General features: G+C 42.0%; 2 protein-coding genes across 4 annotated transcripts in view; both read left to right on the top strand.

Moving 5' to 3' along the window:
* Window positions 1-3,219, top strand: part of cplane1 (ciliogenesis and planar polarity effector 1) — a 76,696-nt gene extending 73,477 nt beyond the window's left edge. Inside the window, 6 exon segments of the mRNA XM_048235671.1 lie at window positions 894-949; window positions 1,257-1,400; window positions 1,736-1,887; window positions 2,317-2,409; window positions 2,610-2,794; window positions 3,000-3,219. Of these exon segments, the coding sequence (XP_048091628.1) occupies window positions 894-949; window positions 1,257-1,400; window positions 1,736-1,887; window positions 2,317-2,409; window positions 2,610-2,794; window positions 3,000-3,131 (762 nt within the window). The 3' untranslated portion in view covers window positions 3,132-3,219.
* A 384-nt stretch (window positions 3,220-3,603) lies between these two features.
* Window positions 3,604-20,188, top strand: lin54 (lin-54 DREAM MuvB core complex component). Of its 3 annotated transcripts, none has more exons than XM_048235242.1 (14): window positions 3,604-3,761; window positions 6,996-7,757; window positions 9,798-9,915; window positions 10,982-11,100; window positions 11,660-11,812; window positions 12,094-12,298; window positions 13,128-13,201; window positions 13,849-14,031; window positions 14,881-14,972; window positions 15,116-15,187; window positions 15,305-15,407; window positions 16,043-16,180; window positions 16,467-16,669; window positions 16,964-20,188. In XM_048235242.1, exons 2-14 carry the CDS (start codon window positions 7,017-7,019, stop codon window positions 17,151-17,153), a joined length of 2,391 nt encoding a protein of 796 aa, XP_048091199.1. In that variant the 5' UTR covers window positions 3,604-3,761; window positions 6,996-7,016; the 3' UTR covers window positions 17,154-20,188. The 3 variants fall into 3 exon arrangements, with proteins under 3 accessions (XP_048091199.1, XP_048091201.1, XP_048091202.1); XM_048235244.1 differs by lacking the exon at window positions 3,604-3,761 and adding an exon at window positions 5,130-5,314; XM_048235245.1 differs by lacking the exon at window positions 3,604-3,761 and adding an exon at window positions 6,804-6,892.
* Window positions 20,189-20,362: the final 174 nt, after the last annotated feature.

The following is a 20,362-nucleotide window of genomic DNA, read 5'->3' as shown; positions in this document are numbered from 1 at the left end:
AGCATGTTACACACATGAAATGTCAAAGTAACAAGCCCACACATCTGTGGGTGAAGCCAACTCTTATACCTTACCCCACACCCATGGAAAATCACAAGTTGTCACCCTCCATTAATCACTTAACCATCTGGTATTTTAACAGAGATAAGAAATGTTTACAACCCCACTTAACCATCTGGTGTTTTGACAAAGATAAGAAATGTTTATGACCCCCCATCCTGAGGGTTACCCACAATTCGCTGACACAAGGGTTAATTTAACTAAACATTCTAACATAGGAGTTTCCGAAAACAAGGGTCAGAGTAAGGAGATGGCAATTAGATTTCACTACATGGATGTAAGGTATACTAAACATTCAATGAGAGACATATAAAATTTATCCCACACGTCTCCAGCAACGCAACGCATGCAGCTGTGTGTAGGAGCCGATAGTGGTTTCTGGAAGATATTTGAAATCTTAATACCGTAAAATCTTAATTTCCCAACTATTAACCAAGGTTTATACGTAACATATATGTAACATATACGTAACGTATACGTAACGTATATTGATACACAGGTGCTGGCTATACATGGGAGTGCACTTCTTTTCTTCTTTCCTTTTCCTCATTAAATAATGATCTGACTGATTCATTACAAAGTAATGTTGTGGTTGATACACAGGTGTGGTTAATATACGGGTGTGTTTTTTATTATTATTATTATTATTATTTGCATAGAATACTGTCCTGAGGTTTAAATATACTGCGGCTAGTAGGAAATCAGGAAATGATTGTAAATATTTTTCATGGCTGGAGTGACATTTGGTGAAGTGTGTTTTCAAAAAGAAGTTATAAAAAGTAGTCGGTTTGTAATATCACTCACAACTTTAGTTGACCTCTGTTTTTATACAGAAACCAAATTCCAGAGATGTCAGCCTTAACCGAAAGATCAAGGAGGAAAAGGACAAGTGAGTGTAAACTTTTGCAGTTGAGCTGTTCTGCGGAAACTGTGTTTTACCAGGTGCATTCACACACACACACACACACAGAGAGAGAGAGAGAGTACCTGGGGGGTATTCCAAGTATGTGGTTTAGTGGCAAACCTGGGTATGTTAACTAAGAGTAAGTAAACCTTCTACAACAAGAGCCTTATGGCATTGTTTTGTTAGCAGAATGAAGCCATACAGTTCTTCTATTAGGGGGTTTACCACTTACCCAGGTTTGTCACTAAACCACGTACTTGGAATACCCCCCTGTCTGTCCACTGTTCCACAGGATAGCTCTGCTGGAGCATCATACCCAGAGAGCATCTGAGGCGTACAGCCTGATGTCAGACCTGCTGACCACCCCACTTCCTGTGACCACGGTCAAGCCACGCTCCAAGTCCACAAGCCCTGCTTCAGCCAAGATCAGCATCAGGTCTGCTCCACATTGGCAGAATTCTCAACTCAAGTTTATGTTGTGTTGTGTTTATGTTATGTTACATTATGTTTTTTTTTTAATGTTTTTATGTTATGTTATATTACGGTTTATTTTTATGTTTTTTATTGTGATGTTATGTTTTGTCTGATTGTCTGCAGAGCGTTTGCAGCCTCATCTCAGATCAAACCCTAAACCTTTAGGGTTTTCAAGTTCATGAATTTCACAATTCAAAAAGTGTACCTAACGAGTCAAATGACCAGAATAGGGATATGTTGTTCCCTTTTTACTCTCTTTTACTGGCTGGCCTGGATGTGACCCTTCTGTTGTCTCAGGAGCAGGAGCCAGTCAGCTGGCAGGACGACTAAGAGCCCTGGGCTGACCCGCTCCTTTTCTTCCCCTGGAAGGACGGTGGTGCTACCTCGCAGACGTGTGGGAACATCACCACATGAAAGCCTCAGCAGCAGACTGGGGCTGCACAGGCCGGGTGAGTCGCCCCTCTCAGCTGGCAAAACCTGCAGAAAGAGCTCTGAAACACAAATAGTAAAAAAAAGTAAAATTGCATGTGTGCTTATTATTCCATTAACCACTTGTTGTTAATCATTTTCCTAATATATTTAAAGATGTTTCATTCAACAATAGAATGTAGATATTTTATGCTAGTTATGCATAAAAGTCGTATGCATATGTAACATTTCTGATACCACTCTGACCACTCTGGGGTTCATATAACATACATTTGATATTTAAAATCAAGTTTATGAAATTACTTAACTTGTTTTATGTCACATTTATTACAATTGACATATAATTACTGACAATGGTAAGTTCACGTTTCATCCTGTTCATGGAATGCAGTATGTTCATCCATGTGGTCAGCTATAATAGAATTTCTCTTTACTGGTTGATTTTATAGCAAGTGCTCTGCCAGGAGATCGGCTGTCTCAGGTGACACGTCGAGGCATGCTGACTTACACTAGAGGCAGATCTGCAGGATCCTTAAAAGAGAGTATGTATTCTCCCTCCCTTCCTTCAGTACAGCGCCCCCATGAGATTTGATTGAAAGCCTTTTTTTTAATGGTAAATAGGCTTGGTTATTTATTGGCTGCTGTGGGAAATCCCTACCTATAGCCCAAGGAATGTATCACCTCTCCTGTGTATATCAGAAATTTGTACAGCATAGGCATTCACTTTATACTGTTTCTACAGCCCAAAGAAGACCACTGAGTCAGTCCCCAACCGGACATAAGACGGAGAGACCTGGGAGGTCAGAGGAGAGAGGACGCAACCAAAAGAGGGAAGAGGAAGTGGAGGACAGGGAGCTTCTGAGTCCCTGGGAACCACCTCTGGAGATTCGCAGAATATTGGGGCTGGATTTACAAGACAATGAACAGGTATAAGAGAGTCCAACAGTGCAGTATACATTTCTACTCTACAAATATTTGAAATATCTGGTGAATAAACTATAGTGAGTAATATGCTTCTTATCTAGACACTGAAATTGGTTTGGCTTGAAATGTATGCTTATGACCCTGGTTCATTGTGTAGTGGGATGGGGGTGGACCAGATGGTGCTAAGGCCATATTCTTTTACCCACAGGGGGCCAGAGGGACTGAGGGTGACCTGGATGCCCTTGAGACCCTCTCAGAGAGCACAGGGAGCATTCTGGCCAAAATTAATTGGGAGGACATTGAGAAATTAGTGGCCGAGGTGGAAGAGGATGATGACTAGATCTGATGATATTTTGAGAAATATGTAATATATTTTTGCTATTTTGTTCTTATCGAATGAGTAAAAAATAAATGTAATTTCTAAACCACATTGGTGTTGTGCAATCTATGAGTGATTAAAACTGACATATTCACATTATTATACTTCTTTGTTTAAGAGGATTATCCCTATGTGGAGATATTGCAAACAGGTGTGTACAAAACACTACCCTACATCCTTACATTGACTAAAACATTTTGTCAAAAATAAACACTTTATTCTTTTAGAACTATTGAAAGCACTGTATGTGGGAAAGTATTTCAGGTCAACTGACATATTTGTAAATATTTCGCACGTCTACTGCATACCGGTAATCTCGCATTATAACTTCTGGTGTAAGGTACCCTTAAGTGTTTTTTCACAGGGCGGAAGTCCTGTGGTGACGAAATACATGGTTTCCATGGAGGGCGTGGCATTATTATGGGATGTTCGAGGTGAAATGGCGCTAGGCGCGTTATTTTAAACAATCGCCTTCGTTTGCTGGTGTAGTATCGAGATGCAGAAACACCCATCTTCGGTCGAGAGGGTTTGGATATGACAAGAAGTTCGAAGCTGCGAAAAACAATTGTGACAGGAAATTCAGCAAACTGTGTAAGCATTTCTGTAACCTCCGTTGGATTTTCAGTGAGGAGGCAATATGATATTAGCCAACGTTAGCTAAATTGCTAGGTTCTATGCTGCTAACCCTAGCAGCTATCAGCAACTCAGGAAGCCCAATGTGAAACAGATGGCTAGCTTTAAGTAATCATAGCTTGCTAGCTAGCAAACAGCTGACGTCCTGTAGTGAGATTGGGTGCTGCAGACAACTGTCCTTTGCAACACAAAATGTACTACAATTGCAGCTTTTAAACTATTATATGCTAGCTACCCCATTACTTTAACAAGTTGTGTGAGAATGTGCGTGCCTGTATCCCCCAGTTAACCATTTAACTTTAGTTACTAGACACTAATTAGGCAAGGAACAATAATTTTCTAACTTAAACCATATGAACTACCGAATTAGCTGTCTTCCTAGGTTGTGTTTTGAAGTTAGCTTGCTAACAGGTTTCTGTGTTAGCTAATGTTGCCGAAGTATACATGCAACTGTATTAATAGTTAGCTATTAGCTACAGTTACGCGTTAACTGGCCTTACTTGCAAGCTAGTGGTGAAACGTCAACTTGCCTAGCTAAAAGCTAAACAATGTCAGTGTTGCTGGCCTTAGTACCTAGCATAACTTAAAGGCCAATAATTCCCCATGTCATTACTTTTCTCCCTCTGTTTTAACAGCAGTCAATATTATTGCTGATCAGAGATAACTAATTAGTTAAACAAATCCTTAGTTATACCACTTAGACACATGCAGTTAGTAATGGCATCTGACAAATAGTCCTGTCCTGTGAGTTTGACGTTCATTCCATCTCATTAGTTTGAATATGTGTTGCAGAGAGAACGAGAAGTCTTTGCTGTCTTTGGTCTCTTTGCCCTTGTAGCTAGCTGGTTAGCAAGTAACGTTAATACATATTCCATAGCTAGCTGTGTTTTTCCCTTGAAATCTGCCCGGTCTCCTTAGTGCATTATATTGCTCAGATGTTTTAACTTGTGAACTTTCATTTTGGCCATAATATTCGTTGCTAGTTTTGCAAATAATATGTTGAATAGATACTTATGTGATCATATGCAATATTACGTTGTGAATCATGGAAAGATTCCTGATTTATACACTTGACGGAGTAATGAAACCACACCATAATTGACAACCTATTCTTGTTGTCACAGTGCAACCATCCGGTTAGAGATTTTAAGTTGTAACATACTATGTATGCTTAAAATATTTATACATCTGAGAGCATCTGGTCGGAAACCAGCTAACGTTTTATTGTGATGGATATTTTTCGTATCCCTTGTTATCTCTAGATGTGAACTGATGACGAGTTGAAAATGGCGGATCTTTCGAAATCCAACCCCGGCCTGAAATAGAAACGCTGTGAGCTAGCCACTTTTGCAGTGTTACTCTAGTACTCTGCAATCCATGCGTATTTTAATATCTCTTGAATTGACACAGTTAGAACAGTGTTCTGTCAAGGTTCTGTCAAAAGAGTACTGGACTGACAGTTCTATTCGTTAGTTAACAGGCAATGGTATTTGGCATGGCTTACTCTTAAGGTAGGCAAGGTTGTTATTTTCTCAGATTATTTGTGAGGCCTTGGCATAAAACTTACTTCGAAAGAGAGAGAGTTAAAATCTACCTTTTAAATCGATATTTTGTATTTGTCTCACGTGAGTTCATGTTACGATGCGTAAATGCCAAGCGTCATGTCGAGTTGCTTTGTTGACATAATCAGGCCAAACAACTTAGGCGAGGCAGTCTGCTGTACATTTATTGTGAAGAACAATGGCTTTGCATTCTGCGATTCGCTTTTGCTACCATAATAGCAAATCCCTGATTTCCGATGTACAGTTGCAGTGTCGCTAACAAGTTAGCGAATTTGAAGCTTCGTATGTTATTTGTAAACATTTTGAAGTCAGAATGTTAGCCAGCTAATGTCTACGACAGTCATTCAATCCCTCTGATATTATATTTTTTGTTTAACAAACTTACTGACACATATTTATGTCCCTTTCATCCATTGAGAGTTTAAAGACCCGTCTAAATGCTAACCTGATAACAGGCCTTCTGTTCTGCGTCTGGAAGTGTTGGTTCACACTTAACGTTATACACATGGTTTTACATTACTGTACTTTCATCACATGGATACAAGCATACACGCCACATGTATGTTATATTCTGTCGATGTTCTTTATTCTCTTTTAATGGTATATTTAAAAAATATGCAAATATGTACATATGGAAAAGAGGGCAAGATAAGGCAGTTGATTCTTAAGAAGGATTTGCTTAGGCTAATGCATGCAAGCCATACAGTCTTTGTTTTAGTGCCGTTTATTTGACGTCATAATTTCTCCAAGCTGATACTTTTGCAATGAAGATATTGTTGCCAGTTAGCATCAAATTGAACGTGTTGTCTATGGCTGATGTTCAATCAGTTGCTTCAACTATAGCAGACTTTAGTTGAGGAATATTCAAGTGTATCTCAGGATCTACTCAGTATTTTGGCACATTCTGAGTGAGCCCTTACAACAGGCCTGCCAAGGCCATTAAATGAACTCTGTACCTTCCTGGCCCAACTGCCATCTACCTGAACAGTATACCCAGAATTTGTTTGACACAGTTAGTGTCTCTTGAGTGATTTGTCTGGTTTTGATTTTGCCAGCCTTTTTGAGATACCTTTTTTAGTTGATTAGAAAAGTTGTTGTGGTGGAATTTCACCCTGCCCATTGGTCTGAGAGTTTCTAAGCTTTTTGAAGCATGAAATGCTTGCTGTTGATCCTCAGACCTAATGCAGATTAATAAATACTGTGGATCTGCTTTGCTGCTGTTTGTTTTTTTCTTGTAAAATAGCTGGAAAAATAGCAGCCACTTCTGGACGGAGTTTACACTACACCAAAAAGTTGCAGATTGTAGCAGTCCACTGCATCATAACGCTGTATTTTAAGGCTATATTTAAAGAGTTGACAAATGCTGTCTGTAATGTGATTTTGATCTCATTTATGTTAAAAGTAGGCCATTATTTTTATGTTTTTCAATATCAGTCAATTACCATTAGACAGACCGCAGTGCATGAGGCTATTAGTAACATCAAAATCCCTTTTGTGAGTTTTACATTTTGTCAAGAATGTTTTAAGGTAATGTGGAGCCTTTTTTTTTTTTTTTTTTTTTTTTAAATATCTCTGTTTTACAGATTCAGTTGTGAAATGCAAATTGATTTGTCCTGTGTGCCTCTCTTAGTGATATTACCACAGCTACAAAATGGACGTGGTGCCCCCTGAGCTAAACAGCCTGCTCCCGGACGAGATCATGGACACTGAGGCCATCGTCACTGATGATGACCTCCCTGCTGTCTGCCCTGCTCCGCCCAACCCCCTGGAGACGCAGGACGCTCCCGTTCCCATGGAGACAGAGGTGCCGGAGATAGTGACTCTGTGCACAGCGGCACCTTCTATACCCGTGCAGAGAACTCAGGCCTTGACCACCCTCACTAGCACGGACTCGACCCCCTCCAGTGGGACTGGGAGCACGGGCACCCAGCTCCTCCTCACTCCCTCCAGCTCCACCATGACTCTCCAGCCCACCTCCCTCACGCTCACCGCCCCCAAACCCAGCAGCCCGCAGGTCACAGGGAGCCTGCAGAAGCTCTCCACTCCTCTCGCCCTCCCTGCCAACCACCAGCTCATCCTCAACAAGGTGGCGTCCTCCCCAGGCTCGGAGGCCAAGCCAACAATGCTCAAGCCTGACGGCCAGAAACTGGTACTCACCACGCTCGGAAAGGCTGGCCAGCCCATTGTTTTGGCGCTGCCGCCCGGGGCTGGCAAAGCTGGCACCATGTTGAGCCCAGGGGACGGCAAAGGGCAGCCTCAACAGTTCAAGGTGGTGACCATTGGGGGCCGCACCGACCTGAAACCAATCGGGGTCCAAGCGGTGAGCACTGCCAGTCAGCTGATAGGCACGTCACAGACAGCCCAGCAGGGTCAGCAGCTCAAGACGCTACAGGTGAGTGAGTGGCCGTGAATCAGAAGTCTCTACTCCTTTGCTTTTTTTGCCTTTATTATATAGGACAGGGAAGAGGCTGACAGGAAGCGACTATGAGGGAGAGATGGGATGGGATCGGGAAATGATCCAGGTCGAACTCGAACCCGGGTCCCCTTGTGAACTTGGATCCAAATGTGGTACGGGCACTATAGCCTATTGCGCCATAGTGACCGCCTTAAGTCCTTATTTGGACAAAAGCGTCTGCCAGATCCCATAACCATAACCTATTCTGTCAGACAACCCCCAAGTAACGACATATCTTTTAAACTAGACAGGTGCCAGAAATCTAGTGGGATGCTTGTTTAGCTGTCTTGTTTGTAGTAACAATAACATGGACAATCATTTGTCTCTGGTGTGTTTTCTGGTTTGGGTAGCTGATGTATAATGAATGATCTAGTAGTTGTAAAACTGCCTATTTTCTGAGTCTGCCTCAAGATAACCTGTTCCATACTGTAAGTGAATACTAGTCAATTTACAGCACTCTACAGGTTCCAGAGTTGGAACATAAACAATAAAGTTCCCCAATCATTAGATTTCTTTAACACCAGATATTTGAATAGTACTCCAACTGATTGATTAGGTAGCAGATGCTTTTTTTATTTGCCAGGAAATTGGCAGGTTGCAGGCTGTGCCTTTTAGCAATTAGTTTCTCAGATAGCAAAGACACTATTTTGGTAGCATGTTTTCTACTGACTGCCTGTCTTTCAATGTAAACTTCTGAAATGCAAGTTAATGTGGTGTTAAGTGAAGTTGAAGTGGCAAAGTAAGCCTGGCTGGTCTCTGGAGTAGGATAATGTGGGGTCTTATTTATATTTATCTGCATGCAAAGAGGCTCATTATGTACGGTAGTTGCAAGGCTGTGTAGATATGGTACTAATCTAAAGATGTATGCAAGGCTGCGAGGCTCTTTTTCAAGTGTTGAGTTTGTGCTGAAGTCAGTGACAAGAGACAGGTGGTGGGCAGCCCGGTGCATGTGAATCTCCTTGTCTCATTGAAACTGAGCACCTGTTGCATAGCTGTAGGCTACATGCGCTCCTTATACGGAGTCCTATAAGGAAAGTGAATCTGGATTGAGCAGTGTGCCGGTGATTCAGCAGCTCCTTAACCGCATGGAGGGTCCAACTGGTATTCTGTAGTTAACAGATGCAGAGAATGAGGTTCTGCTTATGTTGTGTTTTGCTTGTTTACTGTCAACAGAAACCAGTGAGAAGACTTGTGTTTGAAATGTACACTCAGGTGAAAACTGTTATAGTGCAGTTGTTCATACTTGCACTTATTGGGTGTTAAACCCGCCTTCTTTTTGGAATCCTTAAAACTCGGAAAAAAGAAGACTCAGTTTTTGGCCTATTTTACTCCGTAGATGTTGATATACTTGGCATACACAACTTAAGAGCCTCTAACCGTAAAAACCACTGTATTAAAATCCAAGGTATAAGTATATATACTCTTTTGATCCCGTGAGGGAAATTTGGTCTCTGCATTTATCCCAATCCGTGAATTAGTGAAACACACACAGCACACAGTGTGGTGAAGCACACACTAATCCCGGCGCAGTGAGCTGCCTGCATCAACAGCTGGCGCGAGGGGAGCAGTGAGGGGGGGTTAGGTGCCTTGCTCAAGGGCACTTCAGCCGTGCCTACTGGTCGGGGTTCGAACCGGCAACCCTCCGGTTACAGGTCCGAAGTGCTAACCAGTAGGCCACGGCTGCCCCTGGAGGTGTCTGGAGCAGAGGACCCAAGCAGAATAAAATGCAATTGGCTTTAATGTGCAGTGATTAAGTCTTAAATAGCACCCCTTCAATGTCTGGTTTTACTTACTATAAAAAAGACAACTGCAACAACAATGAGCCAAAGGTGCTTTAACAAGTTTGATGCCTACCTCATGTTTGACCTGCAGTCCTTGCCAGCATGCCAGAAGATTTGGGTAAAATGGACCCACAGGACCCACAGGGGCTTGCAGGCCTACCACAAGATTAATGTGAGCTGTTTTGTTTTCGGACAGATCACCAAGAAAATCCCAGTCTCCACTGCTGCCCCAGTAATCACAAAATACATCATCACAAAGGCTCTTAACAGCAAAGGCTTGACCAGCCAAACGTCTGTGTCGCCTGTGGTTACAGGTAAGTGCTTTTTACTGAACTCTACAAGGAGTTAGTAGAGCAAGGAATCTAGCAAGGAAAATACAATGAGTCTGTCTGGAATCGTTTTGACTTGAGCACCTTTTGGTTACATCAATCAAGAAAACGCTACAGAAAGAATAATGATATTTCGCTTAAACTGAAGTAGCATGTACTTGAATGTAAACACAAAATACACAGTGTAAACACGAAAGCATCTTTTTTACTCTGCATGTTTTTCCTGTCTAGTTTGTAAACATTTCTAAAAAAAAGAAAATGCACACGGGGCAGATAGCTGGTTTGATAAATCATGTGGGCTGTTTCGGTTTCAAAAGTTTTGTAAAAGTGTGGCACTCTTCCTTTCTAAGTCCTTTTGCTTGTTTTGTTTTGTGGTTTGTCTTATCAGCTCTGCCATCCAAAGTTTCGTCCTCTCCTTTCAGTGAACTTTGACAAGTATGCCATGCTACCGCATAAGAAGAACACAAAATGAATTTTCTTATTATGGGATGCATGTTGCAAAATTACAGTGTAATGTAATTTAAAGATGTCAGCATGAGGTCACCCTGTACAGACTGGAATGAAAGAGGGTAGAATCACCATCGTTACACATCAACTCGGATCAATTTACCACGATGCCATAAGATCCTGAGGATGTGCTATGCTTGATGTGTCCCCATCGGTTTCACATTATTCAAGACTAACCAGTTCTATTTATCTCAGTTGTAGGAGATTAGTTGTGATAAATTCTTTAGTAGTTACTTTTTGCATAGCTGGGTCTCTGATCATAGATATTAGAAAGCTAGATACCGCATTGAGCTACAGAACGTACGTAAATAGCGCCGCCATCTTGGTGGGGGGAACAATCACTGGAGGCCACTGGAGACACGTGACTCTGACTGGAAATCAGACAGGTGTCTCTGATTGCCGGCAAGTGTTGTTCATACTGTAGACAAGGTCTTGCCCCCAGCAAAATGGCGGCTGCGTTCACGAATGCCACCTAATAGAACTCGACGGACAATGCGGTATCTAGCGTTCTAATATCTATGTCTGTACTGATTGTGTTTTACAGGGCGGGTTCTGACCCAGAGCACCCCAGGAACGCCCCCTCGGACCATCACAGTTGCGGATGCGCTCAGCACCAGTGGAGGTAGTAAGGTGGCCATCTCCCCCCTCAAGTCTCCAAGCAAGGTCAGTTCACACTGTTAGTCATGTTTACACCATGGGTGTTCACACACTTTTTACTCTGACATTTACGCTCTTTTAGATATCTCAGACTAAAGGTCCTCAAAAGTTTAGAGATCATATTTGTGTATGTTTACAAATCTAGTGTTACAAACTCATTGTTTGTTACATGTCTAATTAAACCCATGCAAAATAACAAATTGTCATAGATTCAGCCCCAGCCTCTGGTAACATCACACTTCCTTGGTATCAACTACAGAAACTTGCGCCATATAAATGGTAGACAATTTAAAGGGTAGACGGACCATGTGGTCCTATGCCTCTGGGAAATTCCACTGCTTATATTGATACAAGCTCTATGTGTGTGCATACTTACCATGCACTTCCCTCACTTTCCTCCTCTGCCGCCTTCTACCATTAGGGTTACAAACTGTTTGTTTGTCACTGTTTGTTACATGTCTGGTACGGGTCCCTTAGTAGGAAAACTTTCCGTTAAATGTGTTTGTCCGCTAAATGTGTTTGTCCGTTAAATGTATTTGTCCGTTAAATGTGTTTGTCCACACAGTTGACCGTGGTGTCCGTGGCCTCTCCGTCGCCCACTTCCCCTCAGAAGTCCGTGGCCGTTCCCCTGAGCGTGGCGCTAGGTCAACAGATTCTCACAATGCAGCAGTCCACCCCCACGTCACCTGCCAAAGCTGGGGTCAGCCTCTCCGCACAGGTGAGACCTTTTTACCCCTCAGTCGGTTGAGTTGATCGTGTCCTTGATGTGTTGAGCCATGCGACCAGCATATGAGTGCACATGAGACCAGCATATGAGAGTGGGAGCTCTGCATCGGCATGAGTCGATGATCTTCTTTGAGTGTGATACCTTCACCATCATCTAGTTTCTCTAAATACGCGCTAACCCGCCCTCTCCTCTCTCCTCTCCTGCTCTTATCTCTCTCTCTATTTATCTCTCTCTCCCTCCATCTGTCTCTTTCTCCCCCTCCACTAATCTAGAATGTGAAGCCTGTCCAGACGGTCTCCATGGGGGGAGTGCCGCCCCAGTTCAAGACCATCGTCCCCCTGGCCACCCCTCCCAACGTGCAGCAGATCCAGGTCCCCGGGAGCCGCTTCCATTACGTGCGGCTGGTGACGGCGTCAAGCGGGAGCCACACGGTCACTGGTAGCAGCCCCAGCAGCGTGGCTGGCACCATACAGCCAGGTGGGGCTCTCTGGCGGATACATGACGTGCTGGAATTGTTATCAAATGTAGATTTGAAGAAGTAAGGGATAATGTATTGTTCGCCGGTAATTATCAGAAAATAAGTCCCGACAGGGAGAACAGAACCCCGACGCGCAGCAGAGGGGTTTTGCTTCGACCTGAAGGGACTTATTTTCTGATAATTTCCAGCGGACAATACATTATCCCGCTTATTACACGGCTACTTGCCAAAACGAGAAAAGAAACCTAACACAATGGGTCTTTAAAATTATTTTGCTACCGTTTTGTGTCTTCAGTTCGCCACACAGATAGAACTTGACAGTTTCAGGTGTTGCGTGGCAACGTACTAGCTTATTTTCCCTTTCAATGAAATTCCATTGCAATAAGCGAACAGACGTCTTGCGGAGGGATATGAAAGACGTTAATCAACCCGTTGCCATTGACAGCGGTGATTATATACTTTGCCGGTGATTTATGTAGATTTAACATAGGCCCGAACGTTGGGAAGGCCCATTCATGTGAATGGAAATTTCTGCAGCACTCTGAAGAGCCGTGTAATAATCTTATTTAAATTACCTTTATCTGTGTTATTCTATTTGTTTGTTCTAATCTCTAATTTATATTGTCTCGTTATTCCTTTCTTGCCATGATCTAACCATAGATGCTGATATGGCGTTAAACTAAATCAACTGCATCTACTGCTACTGCTACTACTATCTGATCGAATAGGCCAGTGTTTTACAAATATATTCCTTAGCTCCAACCTTTGAGTGACGCTGACGATTTGATGCTCTTGTGGTTGATTGAAGCTTCCCTTTTCTCACGACAGCCAAGCCCATGGTGGTCAACTCTGCAGCGGTCCGGATGTCTGTTCCCATTGTTTCAGCTCAAACTGTAAAGCAGGTGAGATTGCAAACTGTAAAGCAGGTGAGATTGCAAACTGTAAAGCAGGTGAGCTTGTTCGGTCCTCCGCTCTCTTGTTTCTGCCACTTCAGATGATTTGGTGAATAGTTTGTACATACATATGTAGGACTATGGTATACCCAACTGTCTTGAATTGAATCTTTTGAAAAATCTGTAGATTAAGAGCATGTTCAGAGTTGGTCCTTTTGAAGTTTCTGGTGCGCAAATCTTTCTTATATTCGAGTAAAATATTCTCGTATGAGCACAATACTTTGTCATGCAAGCTCCATACTTTCATTTGAGAAAAGGAATCAGGAAGGGAATGTGGTGCTTGTAATGCTTTCTCTTGTACACCATAAACTTTCTCATGCTCACAGGATAGTTTCTGACCACCATTCCCTTAGAGGCTTTATATTACTGAATTGGCATCGCATATTTTTATTTGTTTGTCTGTTTGTGTATTTCATCCACCTAGCTCAAGTTTTAGTGTCTGTAATGGATTTCTTTGATGAGATAGAATATGTAAAACTTTAATGGGATTTCCCACCCCTTTCATCTTCAAGGTCTAAACAGGTTGAACATTTGCTAAGGTGTGCACAATTTGTCTGTCTGATCTAATCTGTTGATGCCTCCGGTCCCCTGTCCAGGTCGTGCCCAAACCTCTCACGTCAGCAAGCCCCCAGGTGGTGACCAGCCAACAGCAGCGCCTGATCATGCCAGCCACGCCCCTCCAGCAGATTCAGCCTCTGCCCCCCGGAACTTTACTTGCCCCAGCCCATGGTCAGGGGAACATGGGCTACGCCGTTCTCTCCGCGCCATATGTCACACAGGTCAGGAGACATGACACAACGCAACACCAGACACTCCACAGTTATGAGGCGGTTCCCAAATTTGGGAGACGTGATTAGTTTGATAGGTTTCACATTGGAATAACAAAACTAAAATGCCGCTTTTCTTCTAGAAACTGGAGGCTACAGGTCGGCCTGGGTTTGAATAAGCTTCCTGTTGGCTACTCACTAGGCTACACTTCTGTAAAGCCATGATCTAATCCTGATTACTTAGTCCTCAGTTCTTAACTTTAATATCAGCTTTGATGATGTCAGTCTTAGGATAAACTACAAACACTCCTGCTAAAGACTTGTACAAACTGTAGCAACAGCAGTTTATTGCCTGTCCCCATTACATGCCTGTCAGATTGTATTTGTCACACTTCAGATCATAAGAATGCCCAGCAAATCAAAACAATAGCTCTGAGTTGAAAGCAAATGTCTAAAATTGACCTGACATGGTCCAAATATTTAGTGGTTGTTTGCTATGTGGATGTGAGCATCACAGCCACAGTAGCACGGTTAACTAGAACTTCTGATTGGTCGGAATTGGAATTCAATCTGACATAATTGTCGATCAATATACATGTCGCTGTGAGGTGTGAGCACAGTGACGGTGATGTCAATTCATAGCTCAAATACTCTCATATGTTACTTTCTAGATATATGTAATCATTCCTGATTTGACTGTGATGTGTCTACATTTACCCATGATCAGTCCTCCTTGACTGTAAAATACGTGCAATCTATGTATTCTATGTGCAAGGAGGCCTGTGCTGTACAGCATGCTCTTAGCTTTAATTCCATTCTCTCAGTAAAATATTAATCGTGTGTCGCTGGCTTGTTCTTCAGCTTCAGCAGTCAACAATAGTGACACTGGCCAGCAACTCTGGATTTTCCACACCATCCAGTGTACAAACACAAGCCAGATTGCCTCTTAATGGGTAAGAGTTGGAGAGGGATTAAGGGGTGTTACTGCGGTTACTTATTGTTTTATAATTTCATATGCATGGATGCAAGCAATCTGACGCTCCATCTTAAGACCAGTGTTAACTTTCACATACTTCTATTTATTTTTTTCCCCCAGTCTTTCAGCTTCAGATTCTACATCAAGACCAAGGAAGCCATGCAATTGTACAAAATCACAATGTCTGAAACTGTAAGTCACTTTTATGGTCCTAGTTTGTAGCATTTTGGTCTTGGTTGTAATTTACTCTGAGGATTTTATATGTTAAGTTAAGTTTCATAAGTTAAATTCAAACATCTCTCTTCTCAGTTATTGTGATTGCTTTGCCAACGGGGAGTTTTGCAGCAACTGTAATTGCACCAACTGCTTTAATAACCTGGAGCATGAGTCAGAGCGATTAAAAGCCATCAAGGTAAGTGCCACTCACCACTGAATCATTGAGGTTGCCTACTCAGAGTAGCTGCTCCAGAATAAATCAATTTCTAACAGATTAAATTAATGGGTTCTACTCCGATTGTAAGTAGAGCTACACTTTATCTGACCGCTGAAGATGGGTGCTATTCTTCCAAACCTAGCGGAGGGGGTTGTGAGCTTAAATGCAAAACCTCAACTTTATGACATTCGTAGGGAAAAAAAATAACTGTCTCTCTTCATCTTAAACTTTAGCATTGGCATGTCTAAATACCAATATATTTGTCTGGTATAATGCTAAGCTAATTCAACTTGCATTCAAAGTTTTTGAGGTTGACTTACATTATAAAGATTTTTGCAACAGTTTTGATAGCACTGTGTAGAGAGTTTTGATTATAGTTATAAATGTTGCTAATGCAATCAAGACCCTGGGCCCATGCCCAGGAAGTGCATATAGGGTTGAAAATGTTTCACTGTAAAAAAAAGATCTGCAAACTGAAATGTAAATGTAAAATTCAGACCTGTTTTCGTTAGAACACAACTAAGTATGCGTATGTGAATGTATGCATTAAGTAATGAATTGAGATGTTACTGCCTTGTCATGTCTTATAGTCATACTTTTTTTATTGCTCAAAGGCGTGTTTGGACCGGAACCCAGAAGCCTTTAAGCCCAAAATTGGCAAAGGCAAAGAGGGCGAGTCGGACCGCAGGCACAGCAAGGGCTGCAACTGCAAGCGCTCGGGCTGTCTGAAGAACTACTGCGAGTGTTACGAGGTTAGTTCCTTATTAAATAAAGTACCAAAGCAGTAGGGAACAATCTGGATGCATACTGGTGAAGTAGGCCTTACTTGAACCGCTTTTTGTGGTTGTTAATTCATTGCAATCGAAATTGATAAATGGGCAACGTTGTCTTCAACAGATTTTCATGTCATATGAACATGCTAATTGTCTTTGAAGTATTGCCAGCATTTTCCAAAAGGTGTTCAAGTTTGCACTTTGCATAACCATTTAACCTGTGGGTGGATGTGTGTGTGTGTACGGTTTTGTCTGGATTAAATAGGCCAAGATCATGTGCTCATCCATCTGTAAGTGTGTGGGCTGCAAAAACTTTGAGGAGAGCCCTGAGCGGAAGACTTTGATGCACCTGGCAGACGCAGCGGAGGTTCGGGTGCAGCAGCAGACAGCGGCCAAGACCAAGCTCTCGTCACAGATCTCAGACCTGCTAACCCGCACCACTCCAACCATATCCAGCGGAGGGGGGAAGTAAGGCATCCACTTTCTACTTCCTCCATGTGACCGTTGTGTAATGAAATGTTGAATGAATGTATTCCAGTCTGCCTCTGTAGTGGGGCCAGCAGGGCATATACAAAACACAGATCAAGAAAATTTCTGTCTGATTGTGGACATGCCCTATTCAAGGAATGTATAAAACTGCCTTCAGGCTTATTTACACAGACTGACTGTTCTCTTGTGCTCTTCCCGTTCACAGACTGACTGTTCTCTTGTGCTCTTCCCGTTCACAGACTGACTGTTCTCTTGTGCTCTTCCTATTCACAGGCTTCCCTACACGTTTGTCACTAAGGAAGTTGCAGAAGCAACGTGCGACTGTCTGATGGAGACGGCCGAGCAGGCAGAACTGTCCAATCAGTCGCAGGCTATGGCCGAGCGGGTCATCCTGGAGGAGTTTGGCCGCTGTCTCAAGAGAATCATTAACTATGCCGGCAAAGCCAAGACGGACTGCTGTTAGGCAGCCGGAACCAACTCCAACCAGCGGACCACCTGGCAACTCCCAGCAGGAGCCGAAATGGGTATAGCCACGGTCACATCCTCCCAAACTCAAGTCAACCACACGTATCTGTCTGGCACAAAAGCTGGAAGACCTCAACCCCTCGCCCCAAAGCATTCGCAGGGATGCCCCCCATCTACCCAGTCGACAGGTAGGAAGGAATGTCCCTTGCCAATCAGGGGATGGGCCACCACAGGAGAGAGACATGGCTGTGAAGCCTCAGCCTCTTTGAGGAGGCTCTAGTGGCCACAAGCCCTGGGAGAGGTCAGCTGGAGGTGAAGACCAGAGACCTAGCGTCCCCTTACCAGCGCAGTCTCTTCCAGCAAATTGTTGTTGAGTCGAGAGCGCTATGGAAAGACACGGGAATGACAGAAATGGCATTCAACACAGGAATGATATTTTGTGGGCTCCCGCAGAGAGTAGTATTGCACAGTATGCTTTTTTGGGATGTCATTTAGAGTGTTTATATTTACTTTTGAAGTAGGTTTTTATTTCTTTATTTCAATGGTCTATTTTTCATTACATTTTTTTATCCATCATGGAAATTGCTGATCTTTCAGTGCAGTCTTCAGAAATCTCTCTGAAATGTTAATTTTCAACTAATTGCTTCACCTAAAAGGCTTGGCTGAGGCATCCACATATTCAACATTCAGCTCATTTTTCAATCATGATTTATGTACAGCAAGTAGCCTATACTGTAGCCTATAATTAAAGAGATGCTTCTTTTGGTATTTATTTTGATCCTGAGGTTGGTCATGGAGCCAACCACAAAGTGGTGGAAAGTTACTCAGAGTAAAGTAATTATCAGTGAGCTGTGTTGTTACCTTTTGGATCTCACAAGTTTTGTGGGCAGCGATATTGCCGTTGTAGAGTTTGCATTAGCAGGCTTTTTGGCAACAGCTACCACAAGTATGGAAAATAATATTTGGCCTGTTCTAAAGTCCTATTCAGAACGATGCAAGACCTAGGCTAGTTTGATATTCATAATGCTTAAGAAAAAGTCTTGTTTGTGCTATGCTATTAACTGCTAAATTATGGAAATATTTGAAAATTTCCTTTAATTTTAACATTCTTTCATAAAGATGTTCAGACTTTTTGAAATATAGAATTCTTACTAAATTATCAAGAACTGTCAAGGGAAACTGACTAATAACGTGTAATTTGTTAATTAACTAGGCCACATGTACTGTTATATCTGAAATTATTAATCTGTTGTAAACAAGCTGTTAAAGGAAAACTCCACTTTTTCTGTGCATTACCAGCTCCCCTCAGGTCTGATCTGGCTATCCTGAATGACCGCTTCATGCTAATGGAGCAGCTGTTTAACTAAAAAAAAAAAAGCTGATTTGAGGTTTTGAAACAAATGAGCATGCAGTAATAACATGGGTCTCCATTTTGATATTCGGAAAGTTTTGGGATGGCCGCTCCAAAACCCTGCATTAGTTGACTGGCTTGTATCCCAAAACCAGGATTTTTCTGTTGTACAGCCACATCATGTAGGCTATACATCATTTTTCCAGTACCTCATTACATTTCTTTTGCTCTAGTAAATGTTTTCATGTTGGGCTAATTATGGAGTGAGTAAGAACAGAATGCACAGAAGAACCATAAGTCAATTGATCCATGTTAAACTACTCTGGGTTGCAGTGCCTTTCTCTGTTAATTAGAAAACTGCTGGTTGTGGTGCAAAAATGTTTTGGATTGAATCTGGAGGTTTTTTTAGCAGTGTGTTAAGTGTCTGAAGCAGGTTGTGAAAGTGAGGTGTAAAAATGAAGTTTGGGATCATTTTGTTTTTCATTCGATTTAAATCGCACGTATTTTGGAAGTGTGATTGCAAACTGTCAGTGAATGATTTCTATATTTTTAATCCCATAGCTCCTTGTGTTGAGAGAGATCCCTTGTGTTCTCCACCCTAATATGAGCAGTATGCCTTAGCCACCACCTACTACTCAGGGCTTTGTTGAGTTTATTCAGCTTTTAGGTATTTCCCTGCACTGTCTGTAACTCGCATGAGTTTGGGCATCAGATGTAGTTTTACTATGCATTTGCAAACAAATTCAAAGGAGACCTGCCTTGTGATGCCGACCCATTAATCGTGTTTTTCCCCCCGTGTCATCCCAAGTGCGCCAGAAGTCCCAAGGATCATTTTCACTGTTCTTAAACCAGGAAGGACTGCTAAGAGGCAGCCCAAATAGTTTCAATCAATTTTTAAGATTGTTTTTCACTGTCTGCATGCAAAATTTAGTGTGTCCCAAAGTGTGCCCCGCGTGGTGGGATTGCTTGCTAGGGCTTCCAGCTGGCACAAAGCACAATCAAGTCCCAAGCTCAACACTCACCGAGACTGCATCTGGAAATTAACCTCCAGTCAGGTCTACAGAGGCTGTGCCCCACCCCATTATCAAAACCAAACAAATGAAAGAGCTTGAAAGAGGGGGTTGTTTGTTTTTTTCCCCCAGGAGGTTTCTTCCTTCAGGTGATTTTAACCATGAAATCTTGCAGTACAAATGTAGAAGTACAGAGCTTCATTGTACCTTCCTCCAGCATTTTCTAACATTTCCTGCACCACAAGATCCTTACCGAAATAATATAATTGTAATTTTACTCTGCCTCACTTCACCATGTGTACAGAAGACTTCACACAAACAGCTCACTAGGATCCCAAATCTGTCGATTGTATATGTTGGTGCCATGTGGCTTTTATTTCTGTTAACATAAATTTATCCCATATTTTGCTTTTTTCCCTATTTTTTTTTTTTTTTTGTTTGTTTTTCTTGTAAATGTACATTTTTTTTTTTTTTTTTTTCCTGCCCTGTCTTTATGTGTTTAATTTATCTTGTTTATACTCGCTGTTATAACACCAAGTATCAGATTATTAAAATTCATTGGAATTATTTGCAAATGTAATGTCTATTAATTAGCAAAGAATATGTGATCTTTCAGCAGTATGTTGTATACAAATTACAAGGAAATTAAATTTATACAGTTCTCTAAAAAAAGATGTTTATTTTTGTTCTAATACTTGTGATTCTACTTCTTGTGATTCTACTGATTCTAGGGTTTGGTTGTATTGTATTTTAATTGTGTTTTAGGCCTAGTCCACACGTACCAAACCGACCTTTTTTTCCTCCGTCTTCCCTGGAACCGTATCAAGAATATTTGCGTCCAAACGG

This window comes from Alosa alosa, chromosome 23 (genome assembly GCF_017589495.1).
Source record: "Alosa alosa isolate M-15738 ecotype Scorff River chromosome 23, AALO_Geno_1.1, whole genome shotgun sequence".
NCBI classification, from domain to species: Eukaryota; Metazoa; Chordata; class Actinopteri; order Clupeiformes; family Clupeidae; genus Alosa; species Alosa alosa.
Note: the sequence above shows the minus strand (reverse complement) of the source record. Positions and strands in the feature narration are given on the sequence as shown.

Bases quoted from the DNA above. Each gene is read 5' to 3' on its own strand.
- lin54 (XM_048235242.1), top strand. From the start codon at position 7,017: ATGGACGTGGTGCCCCCTGAGCTAAACAGCCTGCTCCCGGACGAGATC. The intron at 13,202-13,848 runs GTGAGATTGCAA...TCCCCTGTCCAG, and splicing joins CAGCTCAAACTGTAAAGCAG to GTCGTGCCCAAACCTCTCAC. The intron at 14,032-14,880 runs GTCAGGAGACAT...CTTGTTCTTCAG, and splicing joins CCGCGCCATATGTCACACAG to CTTCAGCAGTCAACAATAGT.